The 15,757-nt window shown below is 36.9% G+C and overlaps 1 protein-coding gene across 1 annotated transcript in view; it reads left to right on the top strand.

Moving 5' to 3' along the window:
* ipo11 (importin 11) overlaps nt 1-15,757 on the top strand; it is a 133,177-nt gene that overhangs the window by 43,411 nt on the left and 74,009 nt on the right. The window contains exons 9-13 of the mRNA XM_087811785.1: nt 1-4; nt 1,312-1,504; nt 4,430-4,582; nt 8,812-8,855; nt 12,034-12,124. The exon at nt 1-4 is cut by the window's left edge and continues 67 nt beyond it. Of these exons, the coding sequence (XP_087667911.1) occupies nt 1-4; nt 1,312-1,504; nt 4,430-4,582; nt 8,812-8,855; nt 12,034-12,124 (485 nt within the window). The remainder of the gene's footprint in view (nt 5-1,311; nt 1,505-4,429; nt 4,583-8,811; nt 8,856-12,033; nt 12,125-15,757) is intronic.

The following is a 15,757-nucleotide window of genomic DNA, read 5'->3' as shown; positions in this document are numbered from 1 at the left end:
GACTGTGAGTCCAGTTTGTTTAACGTCCACGAGACTTTCAATGTTGTTTTGAACTTCTGGGCCTGAGAAACACATTTACAAACACAGAAACCCATTTAAAAACTCTGAAAAACACATTTGCAAACTCAGAAAAACTTTTACAAACTTTAACTCACTTGCAAAGAAACATGCACACTCAGAAACTCATTTACAAACTCTGAATAACATGTACACACTCAGAAACAAATTTACACGCTCTGAAACAAATGTACACACTCAAAAACACATTTACAAACTCTGAAACACATTTACACACTCAAAAACACATGTACAAACTCAGAAACACATTTACAAACTCAGAAACACATTTACAAACTCAGAAACACATTTACAAACTCAGAAACACATTTACAAACTCTGAAACACATTTACACACTCAGAAACACATTTTCAAACTCTGAAACACATTTACACACTCAAAAACACATGTACAAACTCAGAAACACATTTACACACTCAAAAACACATGTACAAACTCAGAAACACATTTACACACTCAGAAACACATTTTCAAACTCTGAAACACATTTACACACTCAAAAACACATGTACAAACTCAGAAAAACATTTACAAACTCAGAAACACATTAACAAACTCTGAAACACATTTACACACTCAAAAACACATGTACAAACTCAGAAACACATTTACAAACTCTGAAACACATTTACACACTCAAAAACACATGTACAAACTCAGAAACACATTTACACACTCAAACACATTTGTATACTCTGAAACACATTTACACACTCAGAAACACATTTGTATACTCTGAAACACATTTACACACTCAGAAACACATTTGTATACTCTGAAACACATTTACACACTCAAAAACACATGTACAAACTCAGAAACACATTTACAAACTCTGAAACACATTTACACACTCAAAAACACATTTGCATGCTCTGAAACACATTTGTATACTCTGAAACACATTTGTATACTCTGAAACACATTTACACACTCAGAAACACATTTGTATACTCTGAAACACATTTACAAATTCTGAAACATATTAAAAACACTTTCAAACCAAATTGAAATTTTAAGAATTTGTAATTTTGCTTTGAAGATCCTTCAATGGCAAATTTTCTTAATTTTGTTATAAATTATTAGAATAATTACAATACAATTCTAAAGGAAATAGTTTGACCCAAATTTACAAACTGAAACTGACAGAGTTTGTAGATTTGGGTCAAACTTTTGTTTTGCTCCCTCTGGGCCACCGTACTTCAAGCCCTTCTTTGTATTCTGGTCCACAGCTGCTGGACTTCCTGGAGCACCATCCGTGTGCCTTCATCCCTCTCATCCAGAGGTCTCTGGAATTCGCCGTCAGTTATGTGTTCACGTCTGCTGGAGAGGGCGTGACCTTCGAGCGCTTCATCGTCCAGTGCATGAACCTCATCAAGATGATCGTGAAGAACGAAGCCTACAAGCCGTGCAAGAACATCGAAGGTGAGACATGTGGGGAAGATTGATGTTGACGTGAAACACAGAGACATGTCGTCACTGAAGTGTGACTGTATGTGAAGAGAAGATCTTCCCTCTTATTTCTCTTCTGACTGATGACATCATCGACGAAATAAATGTTCAACTTGTTTATTATCATTGAAGCTACAAAAGATAAAAATAGATAAAACTTTATTGATCCATTCAAAGCTTGAACCCATTAAAACAGAGGCAACGCTGCTGCTGCTGAGACTGTGTTTTATCAAGAATGTATGATATATAATCAGGGTTAACCATATGATATATCGTGATTCTTCATTTCTGTTCACTCCTGTTCACTCCTGCTCACTCCTGTTCACCCATGTTCCCCTATGTTCACTCCTGTTCACCCATGTTCCCCTATGTTCAATCCTGTTCACCCATGTCCCCCTATGTTCACTCCTGTTCACCCATGTTCCCCTATGTTCACTCCTGTTCACCCATGTTCCCCTATGTTCACTCCTGTTCACCCATGTTCACTCCTGTTCACCCATGTTCATTCCTACTCACTCCTGTTCACCCATGTTCCCCTATGTTCACTCCTGCTCACTCCTGTTCACCCATTTTCATTCCTGCTCACTCCTGTTCACCCGTGTTCCCCTATGTTCACTCCTGCTCACTCCTGTTCACCCATTTTCATTCCTGCTCACTCCTGTTCACCCGTGTTCCCCTATGTTCACTCCTTCTCACTCCTGTACACCCATTTTCATTCCTGCTCACTACTGTTCACCCATGTTCCCCTATGTTCACTCCTGCTCACTCCTGCTCACTCCTGTTCACCCATGTTCCCCTATGTTCACTCCTGCTCACTCCTGTTCACCCATTTTCATTCCTGCTCACTACTGTTCACCCATGTTCCCCTATGTTCACTCCTGCTCACTCCTGTTCACCCATGTTCCCCTATGTTCACTCCTGCTCACTCCTGTTCACCCATGTTCCCCTATGTTCACTACTGTTCACCCGTGTTCCCCTATGTTCACTCCTGCTCACTCCTGCTCACTACTGTTCACCCATGTTCCCCTATGTTCACTCCTGCTCACTCCTGCTCACTCCTGTTCACCCATGTTCCCCTATGTTCACTACTGTTCACCCGTGTTCCCCTATGTTCACTCCTGCTCACCCATGTTTCCCTATGTTCACTCCTGCTCACTCCTGTTCACCCATGTTCCCCTATGTTCACTCCTGCTCACTCCTGTTCACCCATGTTCCCCTATGTTCACTCCTGTTCACCCATGTTTCCCTATGTTCACTCCTGCTCACTCCTGTTCACCCATGTTCCCCTATGTTCACTCCTGCTCACTCCTGTTCACCCATGTTCCCCTATGTTCACTCCTGCTCACCCATGTTCACCCATGTTCACTCCTGTTCACCCATGTTCCCCTATGTTCACTCCTGCTCACTCCTGTTCACCCATGTTCCCCTATGTTCACTCCTGTTCACCCATGTTCACTCCTGCTCACTCCTGTTCACCCATGTTCCCCTATGTTCACTCCTGCTCACTCCTGTTCACCTATGTTCCCCTATGTTCACTCCTGTTCACCCATGTTCCCCTATGTTCACTCCTGCTCACTCCTGCTCACTACTGTTCACCCATGTTCCCCTATGTTCACTCCTGCTCACTCCTGCTCACTCCTGTTCACCCATGTTCCCCTATGTTCACTACTGTTCACCCGTGTTCCCCTATGTTCACTCCTGTTCACCCATGTTTATTTCTGTTCACTCCTGTTAATTTCTGTTCACTCCTGCTCACTCCTGTTCACCTATGTTCCCCTATGTTCACTACTGTTCACCCGTGTTCCCCTATGTTCACTCCTGCTCACTCCTGCTCACTACTGTTCACCCATGTTCCCCTATGTTCACTCCTGCTCACTCCTGTTCACCCATGTTCCCCTATGTTCACTACTGTTCACCCGTGTTCCCCTATGTTCACTCCTGTTCACCCTTGTTTCCCTATGTTCACTCCTGCTCACTCCTGTTCACCCATGTTCCCCTATGTTCACTCCTGCTCACTCCTGTTCACCCATGTTCCCCTATGTTCACTCCTGCTCACCCATGTTCACCCATGTTCACTCCTGTTCACCCATGTTCCCCTATGTTCACTCCTGCTCACTCCTGTACACCCATGTTCCCCTCTGTTCACTCCTGTTCACCCATGTTCACTCCTGCTCACTCCTGTTCCCCTAGGTTCACTCCTGCTCACCCCTGTTCACCTATGTTCCCCTATGTTCACTCCTGTTCACCCATGTTCCCCTATGTTCACTCCTGCTCACTCCTGTTCACCTATGTTCCCCTATGTTCACTCCTGTTCACCCATGTTCCCCTATGTTCACTCCTGCTCACTCCTGTTTATTTCTGTTCACTCCTGTTAATTTCTGTTCACTCCTGCTCACTCCTGTTCACCTATGTTCCCCTATGTTCACTCCTGTTCACCCATGTTCCCCTATGTTCACTCCTGTTAATTTCTGTTCACTCCTGTTCACTCCTGCTCACTCCTGTTTCAACTGCTCTACAAAAGCAAGCTTGTTTACTCTTCATTCTCTCCTCCTCCGTCACTGCTTGTCTGGCTTTTTCGACTCAATTGTCAAGTGTCTGTATTTATGTCTCTCAGTCGCTTCACTGCTTTATAAAAACAAAGAGATGATTCATCAAAGATCAGTCGCTAAAATAATAAACATCCGGCTGTGCATTTATATTGAATAATGTGTTTGTCCTCAAATATGATTCCAAAAATCAATTTAAAAAAATCAAACGTTCAATATATTCAATGAATCAATATTAAAAAAAAAAAAAATGCTTGAAAAACAACATATTAATTAAGGTTTTAAATGTTGGATTAAACCACTGACTCTGACGACACCGACAGACTCTGATCATGTTCTTCTCGTGGTCCAGACAGTAAACCTGAGAGTCTGGAGGCTCACACCATCAAGACGGCCTTCTTCACTCACCCCACGCTGACGGAGATCGGACGCCGCCTCGTCTCACACTATTTCCTGCTCACGGAGGAAGAGCTGGCGATGTGGGAGGAGGACCCGGAGAGCTTCGGTACATGCTTCATTACATCTGCTGATTGAAACTTCTACACTTGGATGAAAAAAACCCATAATGAATCCAGAATGAAGGAGAAGTCCTCGTAGACGAGAGCGCAGAAGATGAGATGAAATTAAGCTTCGGATCAAAAACGAGCGTCACAAGAAGAGGTTTTATTGGATTTAATATCTTCTTTTATCGTTTCTATTTCCTGCATCTTTGTCTCAAACCGCAGGAGAGATTTACAGTCAAAGTACACTTTAGAAGAGAAGGAAACACTTTTAACAGCAGAATCCTCGAGCAGAACCAGACTCTGTGTGAACGATCTTCTGCTGTGACCAGCTGGAAGGGAGGAGATAGAAAGGAGAGGAGGAGGAGGAGGAGAGAGAAATGAGAGGAGGAGGAGGAGGAGAGAGAAATGAGAGGAGGAGAGAGAAAGGACAGTGGGAGGAGAGAGAAAGGAGAGAAGTAGAGGGAAAGGAGAGGAGGAGGAGAGAGAAAGGAGAGAAGAAGGAGAGAGAAATGAGAGGAGGAGGAGGAGGAGAGAGGAGTAGAGGGAAAGGGGAGGAAGAGGAGAGATAATGCAGAGTGGGAGGAGAGAGAAAGTAGAGGAGGAGGAGGAGAGGAAGAGGAGAGAGAAAGGAGAGAGAGGGGAGTGGGAGGAGTGAGAAAGGAGAGTGGGAGGAGAGGAGGAGGAGGAGAGAGAAAGAAGAGGAGTAGAGGGAAAGGAGAGGAGGAGGAGAGAGAAAGAAGAGAGAGGGGTGAGATAGAAAGGAGAGGAGGAGGAGAGAGAAAGTAGAGGAGTAGAGGGAAATAAGAGGAGGAGGAGGAGGAGAGGAAGGAGAGGAGGAAAGAGAAAGGAGAGAGGGATGAGATAGAAAGGAGAGGAGGAGGAGAGAGAAAGGAGTGGAGGAGGAGGAGGAGAGAGAAAGTAGAGGAGTAGAGGGAAATAAGAGGAGGAGGAGGAGAGGAAGGAGAGGAGGAAAGAGAAAAGAGAGAGGGACGAGATAGAAAGGAGAGGAGGAGGAGGAGAGAGAAAGTAGAGGAATAGAGGAGGAGTAGAGAGAAAGGAGAGGAGGAAAAAGAAAGGAGAGAGGGATGAGATAGAAAGCAGAGGAAGAAGAGAGGAAGGAGAGGAGGAGAGAGAGAGGAAGGAGAGGAGGAGGAGAGAGAAGAGTTAAAGTCCAGACCAGGACATGAAGACAAGGATTGTTATGGATCACAGGGAAGAAAAGACAGTTTAGATGAAAGAGAAGAAAACAAACGTATAATTAAAGGTTAATTACAGAATTATTAATGTGACATAAATCAAGTCGGTTCATGTTTTATTCATTTATGTTGAGTTTCAGTCGAAGACTCTTGTGTTTAATACGACTCTGAACACATTTGGATTCCAGTGAGAACATGAACTAAAATGAACTGAAATGAACTAAAATGAACTGAAATGAACTGAAATGAGTTAAAATATCAACACAAACAACTTCTTTTAGGTTTTCTATGTTTCTTTATTTTCAACACAATCATTGATAACAGAAAGAAATCATGTGATTCACTGTAGAACAAATCCTGGTCAAGTTTTCCATGAAGAAAAGGACGTAGAAAGAATAAGAATTAAATATATATAAAGTTATAATGACAGATAATAACAACACAGATATTTAGGGAAGTTTATCAGTGATGTCACAATATTCAATTAACATCAAATTAAAATTGTTTTCTGGAATATTTTTGCAATTTCTATATTTTTTAAAATTTATTTTCTTTTTATTAAAGTTTTTAATTTGTAGTCTTTTGAATTAAATATGAAGTTGTTATTATCATTATTTTACTGAATTTTAAAAGAGTTACAGATGAAACGTTTATTTTTTAAATGATTAAATATTAGATGATCCTCCAATAAATACATTTTTAAATTAAATACAATTTTTTAAAATCATATTTAAAGCCTAAAAAGACATTAAAATAAAACAATTAAATGTTTAAAATTCAATAATGTGCCGTCGCTAACACACACTAGCACTGGAGTGTTTTCCAATACAGTGTAGAGAAGCATCACGTCACAGTTAGTCTTGGTGGAACACCCGCTGTAAATCACACTAAATAAAAGCAGCAAATGTAAATCACACTAAATAAAAGCAGCAAATGTAAATCACACTAAATAAAAGCAGCAAATGTAAATCACACTAAATAAAAGCAGCAAATGTAAATCACACTAAATAAAAGCAGCAAATGTAAATCACACTAAATAAAAGCAGCAAATGTAAATCACACTAAATAAAAGCAGCAAATGTAAATCACACTAAATAAAAGCAGCAAATGTAAATCACACTAAATAAAAGCAGCAAATGTAAATCACACTAAATAAAAGCAGCAAATGTAAATCACACTAAATAAAAGCAGCAAATGTAAATCACACTAAATAAAAGCAGCAAATGTAAATCACACTAAATAAAAGCAGCAAATGTAAATCACACTAAATGAAGGCAGCAAATGTAAATCACACTAAATAAAAGCAGCAAATGTAAATCACACTAAATAAAAGCAGCAAATGTAAATCACACTAAATAAAAGCAGCAAATGTAAATCACACTAAATAAAAGCAGCAAATGTAAATCACACTAAATAAAAGCAGCAAATGTAAATCACACTAAATAAAAGCAGCAAATGTAAATCACACTAAATGAAGGCAGCAAATGTAAATCACACTAAATAAAAGCAGCAAATGTAAATCACACTAAATAAAAGCAGCAAATGTAAATCACACTAAATAAAAGCAGCAAATGTAAATCACACTAAATAAAAGCAGCAAATGTAAATCACACTAAATGAAGGCAGCAAATGTAAATCACACTAAATAAAAGCAGCAAATGTAAATCACACTAAATAAAAGCAGCAAATGTAAATCACACTAAATAAAAGCAGCAAATGTAAATCACACTAAATAAAAGCAGCAAATGTAAATCACACTAAATGAAAGCAGCAAATGTAAATCACACTAAATAAAAGCAGCAAATGTAAATCACACTAAATAAAAGCAGCAAATGTAAATCACACTAAATAAAAGCAGCAAATATAAATCACACTAAATAAAAGCAGCAAATGAAAATCACACTAAATAAAAGCAGCAAATGAAAATCACACTAAATAAAAGCAGCAAATGTAAATCACACTAAATAAAAGCAGCAAATGTAAATCACACTAAATGAAAGCAGCAAATGTAAATCACACTAAATGAAAGCAGCAAATGTAAATCACACTAAATGAAGGCAGCAAATGTAAATCACACTAAATAAAAGCAGCAAATGTAAATCACACTAAATAAAAGCAGCAAATGTAAATCACACTAAATGAAAGCAGCAAATGTAAATCACACTAAATGAAAGCAGCAAATGTAAATCACACTAAATGAAAGCAGCAAATGTAAATCACACTAAATAAAAGCAGCAAATGTAAATCACACTAAATAAAAGCAGCAAATGTAAATCACACTAAATAAAAGCAGCAAATGTAAATCACACTAAATAAAAGCAGCAAACGTAAATCACACTAAATGAAAGAAGCAAATGTAAATCACACTAAATGAAGGCAGCAAATGTAAATCACACTAAATAAAAGCAGCAAACGTAAATCACACTAAATGAAAGCAGCAAATGTAAATCACACTAAATGAAAGCAGCAAATGTAAATCACACTAAATAAAAGCAGCAAACGTAAATCACACTAAATAAAAGCAGCAAATGTAAATCACACTAAATAAAAGCAGCAAATGTAAATCACACTAAATAAAAGCAGCAAATGTAAATCACACTAAATAAAAGCAGCAAACGTAAATCACACTAAATGAAAGCAGCAAATGTAAATCACACTAAATGAAAGAAGCAAATGTAAATCACACTAAATGAAGGCAGCAAATGTAAATCACACTAAATAAAAGCAGCAAACGTAAATCACACTAAATGAAAGCAGCAAATGTAAATCACACTAAATGAAAGCAGCAAATGTAAATCACACTAAATGAAGGCAGCAAACGACGAGTCATTTATTACCCATGGTGCTCTGCTGCCTCACACATGTACAGATGTGATTAGCGACGTATCGATCGACTCTCGTGGACGTTGACGCCGCATCAGTGACTTCCTGCTGCTGCTCTTACTCTCTGCTGAGCTGCAGCCTCTGAATGAATGACTGCTGGACTGAAGACTGATGTTCGGATCAGACTCTCATCACATGTTCTCTCTCTGCAGCTGTGGAGGAGACTGGTGGAGACTCTTGGAAGTACAGTCTACGGGTACGTGTTTGAAAACTACAGTTTTGACTCCAGTTTATGGTTTACGTTTGTGTCGTTGATTCTAGAAAACATTATGAATAACAAGATGTTAATAAACCAAAATAATATATTTAGAGTTCTCTGCTGAACGACTGATTTGATTTAGTTTTAACATATAAAACATTTTATTCGTAAACACAAGTTGTTTAAAACGTTTTATTATTTATCCAAACAATTTGATTCAATAATTTGTATATTGAACAATTAAAACTTGTATATTTTCAAAATGTATTTATTTTTACACATAGAGTTTAATATTCTAATAATTCAAAAATTAATGATATAAATTCAATATTTTTGAATTCATAGTATTTTACATTCATTATAAAACTTCCTTAAAATCAAACAATTTTCAACTAAAATCAAACAATTTTCAATTTTCAACTATAATCCAACAATTTTCAACTATAATCCAACAATTTCCAACTTTAATCAAACAATTTTCAACTTTAATCAAACAATTTTCAACTATAATCAAACAATTTTCAACTTTAATCAAACAATTTTCAACTATAATCAAACAATTTTCAACTATAATCAAACAATTTTCAACTATAATCAAACAATTTTCAACTATAATCAAACTATTTTCAATTTTCAACTATAATCAAACAATTTTCAACTATAATCAAACAATTTTCAACTATAATCAAACTATTTTCAACTATAATCCATCAATTTTCAACTATAATCCAACAATTTTCAGCTAAAATCAAACAATTTTCAACTATAATCAAACAATTTTCAACTATAATCAAAACATTTTCAACTAAAATCAAACAAATTTCAACTGATATAGAAGTATTTTATGTTTCAAAATATAAAACATTGTTTTATCAACAATTTTTTGTATTAAACACATTGTTTTAGTTTTAAACATTTAATTTTTTATCAGATTAACAATTTGATTCAATAATTTGTATATTGAACAACTAAAACTTTATTTTAAATGTTTTTATTTTCACTCATAGAGTTTAATATTCTAATCCCAATAATTCAAAAATAAATGTTATAAATTCAATATTTTTTAATTCATAGTGTTTTTAATTCAATATATAATTGTTGCTATAATAGTCTCCAGACTAAACCAACAGAGCACAGAGCTACTGATCGATCGTCACATAATAAACTGAAAGTTCAATCAAGTTCCTTGAAAAACAATGTATTTAATTGTCTAAAAAAAGATCTAATGGTTATAAACAGCAACAATAAAACAACATTTTATTCAACGATATATTTGATTCTCATCACTATCAGCAGAAGTGAAAGTTTCAGTCGAACAAACTGAAGAATGTTTCTCTCTCACGATCAGAACCAGCAGACGTTGAATCCGACTTCAAACACTCGCTGGTTCTGTACCAGGTCCGCTGTGGTCCCGTTGTTCTGTCTCCAGCCACCGGGGGCGTCTGTGGCTGGAAGATAACATTTGAACAAGTTCACGTTGTTGCGTCTCAAGAGTCGCCGACAGATGTTTTCACAGATGTTTTCAAAGAAAGTTTTATGAAACATTCCTTTATGATGAATTTCGTGGACGTTCTTGTTCGTTCTGAGGTTTAGACATTAATGCGTCGCCACAGTCTTGTGACCTGGAACCATGTTTTTCTATCCTATTAACCACAAGTCGATGGATCTGTGTCACGTTATTGATCACCTCGATTGATTACCTATAGACTATTAACCCGGAGACTCCAGGTCTGTCGCCTCTTTCTTCTGAACAACAGTCATCGACCAGTGAACGTCTTTTTAGTTTGATGTCACTGATGTCACTGATGTCACTGATGTCACTGATGTCACTGATGTCACTGATGTCACTGATGTCACTGGAACAATGTAACGTGATCTTATTCGTGTCAATCAATAGATCTCGTTCGTGATGACTGCTGCCATCTAGAGGCCGGAGGTTGAATTCATAGCCTTTTAAATTCATTGTAAAACTTCCTTAAAATCAAACTATTTTCATCTGTAATCAAACAATTTCAACTATAATCAAACGATTTTCAACTATAATCAAACAATTTTCAACTATAATCAAACAATTTTCAACTATAATCAAACAATTTTCAACTATAATTAAAAAAAATCAACTATAATCAAACAATTTTAACTACAATTAATTTTTTTTAAACTATAATCAAACAATTTTCAACTATAATTAAAAAAAATCAACTATAATCAAACAATTTTCAACTATAATCAAACAATTTTCAACTATAATCAAACAATTTTTAACTTTAATCAAACAATTTTCAACTATAATCAAACAATTTTCAACTATAATCAAACAATTTTCAACTATAATCAAACAATTTTCAACTATAATCAAACAATTTTCAACTATAATCAAACAATTTTCAACTATAATCAAACAATTTTCAACTATAATCAAACAATTTTCAACTATAATCAAACAATTTTCAACTATAATCAAACAAAAGGGTTGAATTGCAACACAAAAATTAAAGCTGTGAATATTTAGTTTATTATAAATGTAAAAAAAAAATATTTAGAATTATTTTGTTTTACACAGACTTTATTTAATGTAAATGAAGGAAATAAATCTTTAATAAAAAATAAAACCTGATATGTTAATAAAATATAAACACAGTGTTGTTGAATAGTTTATGTTAAAGATTTATTCTTTTTTCTCATTCTCAGAGTAAACATAGATTTGCTAACGAATGAATAACAATAAACAACATACAAACAGATAAAATGCTCGCACCGAAAACAAAAAAACCCACAAAAACTACCATTAAAAAAAAAAAAAAAAAACGGCTCAATCAATGTATTGTTGTACAAATATATTATTGTTAAATTATAAGAATCTAATTCACACGTTTACAGAAAAAGAAGTGGAGTGAAATTATTTTAGTGTTTGTTTTCCAAAGAACCTGTTCATCCTCCTCTTATGGAAACATCTACAGATGCAAGAACCTGCTGAAGATGTCATTAAACATAAAAACAAATCTTTTCAACAACCAGGTTGTTCCAGGAACTAGTCTGAGTCAGTGATGGTTCGATCCTAACTAGTTCCAGTGACTCCTGAAGGTTCATCCATCCAGAGAGTTGACTCTTGTTCAAAAGTAGTAAATCCAGTCCAGAGATGTTTGTATAACAAGATGTTCTGTTTGTGCTCCAGCCGTGCACCGAGGTTCTGTTCCTGGACATCTTCCACAACTACAGCCAGACTCTGACTCCAGTGCTGCTGGACATGGTCCAGAACCTACAAGGTGTGACCTTCACCTTCTTTTCTGTGTGTAGTCTGTATGTGTGTGTTGTGTGGGTTTACTCTGGACACTCGGGTTTCCTCCCACAGTCCAAAAACATACAGAGGTGGATTGAGAACTTTGGGAAATTGTCTGTAGTTATGAGTGTGTGTGTGAATGATTGTCTGTCTTTGTGTGCTGGCGTCCTGTCCAGGGTGTCCCCCTGCCTCTCGCCCTATGATACTGGGATAGACTCCAGTCTCCCCCGTGACCCCGGTAAGGGATAAAGCGGTAGAAAAATGAATGAATAAGGATAACAAATGATGAACAAAACATGGATCTTCATCTAATGAACTTCTGGAATCAAATTTGTCTCCTCGTCCCTCGAGACCATCTGAGGTAGAAATGAAAGAAGAGACAATATTCTGTTGTCGTTTAGGAAAATCAAACAATTTTCAACTGTAATCAAACAATTTTCAACTAAAATCAAACAATTTTCAACTATAATCAAACAATTTTCAACTATAATCAAACAATTTTCAACTAAAATCAAACAATTTTCAACTATAATCAAACAATTTTCAACTATAATCAAACAATTTTCAACTAAAATCAAACAATTTTCAACTATAATCAAACAATTTTCAACTAAAATCAAACAATTTTCAACTATAATCAAACAATTTTCAACTAAAATCAAACAATTTTCAACTATAATCAAACAATTTTCAACTATAATCAAATCAATACGTGTTCAACTATGAACTCGACATCAGTCTCTCACGATATGAAGATCAAATGATTTGTCAATCATCGTCGTCACGGCGACGATGTTCTTCTGATCGATCAGTTAATAAAGTCGAGCTGAAGACGCTGATCTGGACTCAGTTCTTTGAGGATGGACTCAAGTGAACACGACATGAAACTCACTGGAGCTGAAACTCTGAGAAGTTTCTGTCTGAGCCTCGAACACAGTGAAGCGTCTCCTCGTCCTCAGGAGAAGATTGTGATGTTTTGAGGAACATGTCTGTAGCTTCACAGGAGAAGATCGTGATGTTTTGAGGAACATGTCTGTAGCTTCACAGGAGAAGATCGTGATGTTTTGAGGAACATGTTTGTAGCTTCACAGGAGAAGATCGTGATGTTTTGAGGAACATGTCTGTAGCTTCACAGGAGAAGATCGTGATGTTTTGAGGAACATGTCTGTAGCTTCACAGGAGAAGATCGTGATGTTTTGAGGAACATGTTTGTAGCTTCACATGAGAAGATCGTGATGTTTTGAGGAACATGTCTGTAGCTTCACAGGAGAAGATCGTGATGTTTTGAGGAACATGTCTGTAGCTTCACAGGAGAAGATCGTGATGTTTTGAGGAACATGTCTGTAGCTTCACAGGAGAAGATCGTGATGTTTTGAGGAACATGTCTGTAGCTTCACAGGAGAAGATTGTGATGTTTTGAGGAACATGTCTGTAGCTTCACAGGAGAAGATTGTGATGTTTTGAAGAACATGTCTGTAGCTTCACAGGAGAAGATCGTGATGTTTTGAGGAACATGTCTGTAGCTTCACATGAGAAGATCGTGATGTTTTGAGGAACATGTCTGTAGCTTCACTGGAGAAGATCGTGATGTTTTGAGGAACATGTCTGTAGCTTCACAGGAGAAGATCGTGATGTTTTGAGGAACATGTCTGTAGCTTCACAGGAGAAGATCGTGATGTTTTGAGGAACATGTCTGTAGCTTCACAGGAGAAGATCGTGATGTTTTGAGGAACATGTCTGTAGCTTCACAGGAGAAGATCGTGATGTTTTGAGGAACATGTCTGTAGCTTCACAGGAGAAGATCGTGATGTTTTGAGGAACATGTCTGTAGCTTCACAGGAGAAGATCGTGATGTTTTGAGGAACATGTCTGTAGCTTCACAGGAGAAGATCGTGATGTTTTGAGGAACATGTCTGTAGCTTCACAGGAGAAGATCGTGATGTTTTGAGGAACATGTCTGTAGCTTCACAGGAGAAGATTGTGATGTTTTGAGGAACATGTCTGTAGCTTCACAGGAGAAGATCGTGATGTTTTGAGGAACATGTCTGTAGCTTCACAGGAGAAGATCGTGATGTTTTGAGGAACATGTCTGTAGCTTCACATGAGAAGATCGTGATGTTTTGAGGAACATGTCTGTAGCTTCACAGGAGAAGATCGTGATGTTTTGAGGAACATGTCTGTAGCTTCACAGGAGAAGATCGTGATGTTTTGAGGAACATGTCTGTAGCTTCACAGGAGAAGATCGTGATGTTTTGAGGAACATGTCTGTAGCTTCACAGGAGAAGATCGTGATGTTTTGAGGAACATGTTTGTAGCTTCACAGAAGAAGATCGTGATGTTTTGAGGAACATGTCTGTAGCTTCACAGGAGAAGATCGTGATGTTTTGAGGAACATGTCTGTAGCTTCACAGGAGAAGAATGTGATGTTTTGAGGAACATGTTTGTAGCTTCACAGGAGAAGAATGTGATGTTTTGAGGAACATGTTTGTAGCTTCACAGGAGAAGATCGTGATGTTTTGAGGAACATGTCTGTAGCTTCACAGGAGAAGAATGTGATGTTTTGAGGAACATGTTTGTAGCTTCACAGGAGAAGATCGTGATGTTTTGAGGAACATGTCTGTAGCTTCACAGGAGAAGAATGTGATGTTTTGAGGAACATGTTTGTAGCTTCACAGGAGAAGATCGTGATGTTTTGAGGAACATGTCTGTAGCTTCACAGGAGAAGATCGTGATGTTTTGAGGAACATGTCTGTAGCTTCACAGGAGCCTCCAGAACATTCTGAGGGAGAAGTTATTTGAAATATTGTTATGGACAGAACATGACATTCTTTTTTCTTGTCGTCGTCGTCATCGAGACAAAACCCTGTCGTCAGCTGGAGAAAGAATGAAATGAAAGAAAGGAAGAACAAACAGACGTGTCACGATCACCCTGTTCTACGGATACAATTGAATTATTGATCATCTATTTGTGATGATTTCTCTGCTGATCCACAACATCTTCTCTCATGAAAGTGAATGAATGGATGTTTTCGAAGCGTCATCAAGTTTCACTTCAACACAGACCTGAGCGTAAATAATACTAATGATCGGAAATGAATCAATAAAATATGAGCGTGTAGTTCAACGCAGACTCGTGGACTCTTGATCTTTACATCTCATCAGGGTTTCTTCTTCCTCTTCATCATCTTCATCTTCTTCTAGGATCTTCCTTTTCATCTTCATCTTCTTTTTCATCTTCATCTTTATCTTTATATTTAGGTTCTTCTTCTTCTTCATCTTTATCATCTTCATCTTCATCTTCATCTTCATCTTCTTCATCTTCATCTTTATCATTATCTTTATCTTCTTCTTCTTCTTCTTTATCTTTATCTTTATCTTCATCATCTTCATCTTTATCTTCTTCTTCATCTTCATCTTCATCTTCATCTTTATCATTATCTTTATCTTCTTCTTCTTCTTCTTCTTTATCTTTATCATCTTCATCATCTTCATCTTCTTCTTCCTCTTCATCTTCTTCTTCTTCTTCTAGGATCTTCCTTTTCATCTTCATCTTTATCTTTATATTTATGTTCTTCTTCTTCTTCATCTTTATCTTTATCATCTTCATCTTCTTCATCTT

This window comes from Callionymus lyra, chromosome 1 (genome assembly GCF_982586985.1).
Source record: "Callionymus lyra chromosome 1, fCalLyr1.hap1.1, whole genome shotgun sequence".
Lineage (NCBI taxonomy): Eukaryota > Metazoa > Chordata > Actinopteri > Syngnathiformes > Callionymidae > Callionymus > Callionymus lyra.
Note: the sequence above shows the minus strand (reverse complement) of the source record. Positions and strands in the feature narration are given on the sequence as shown.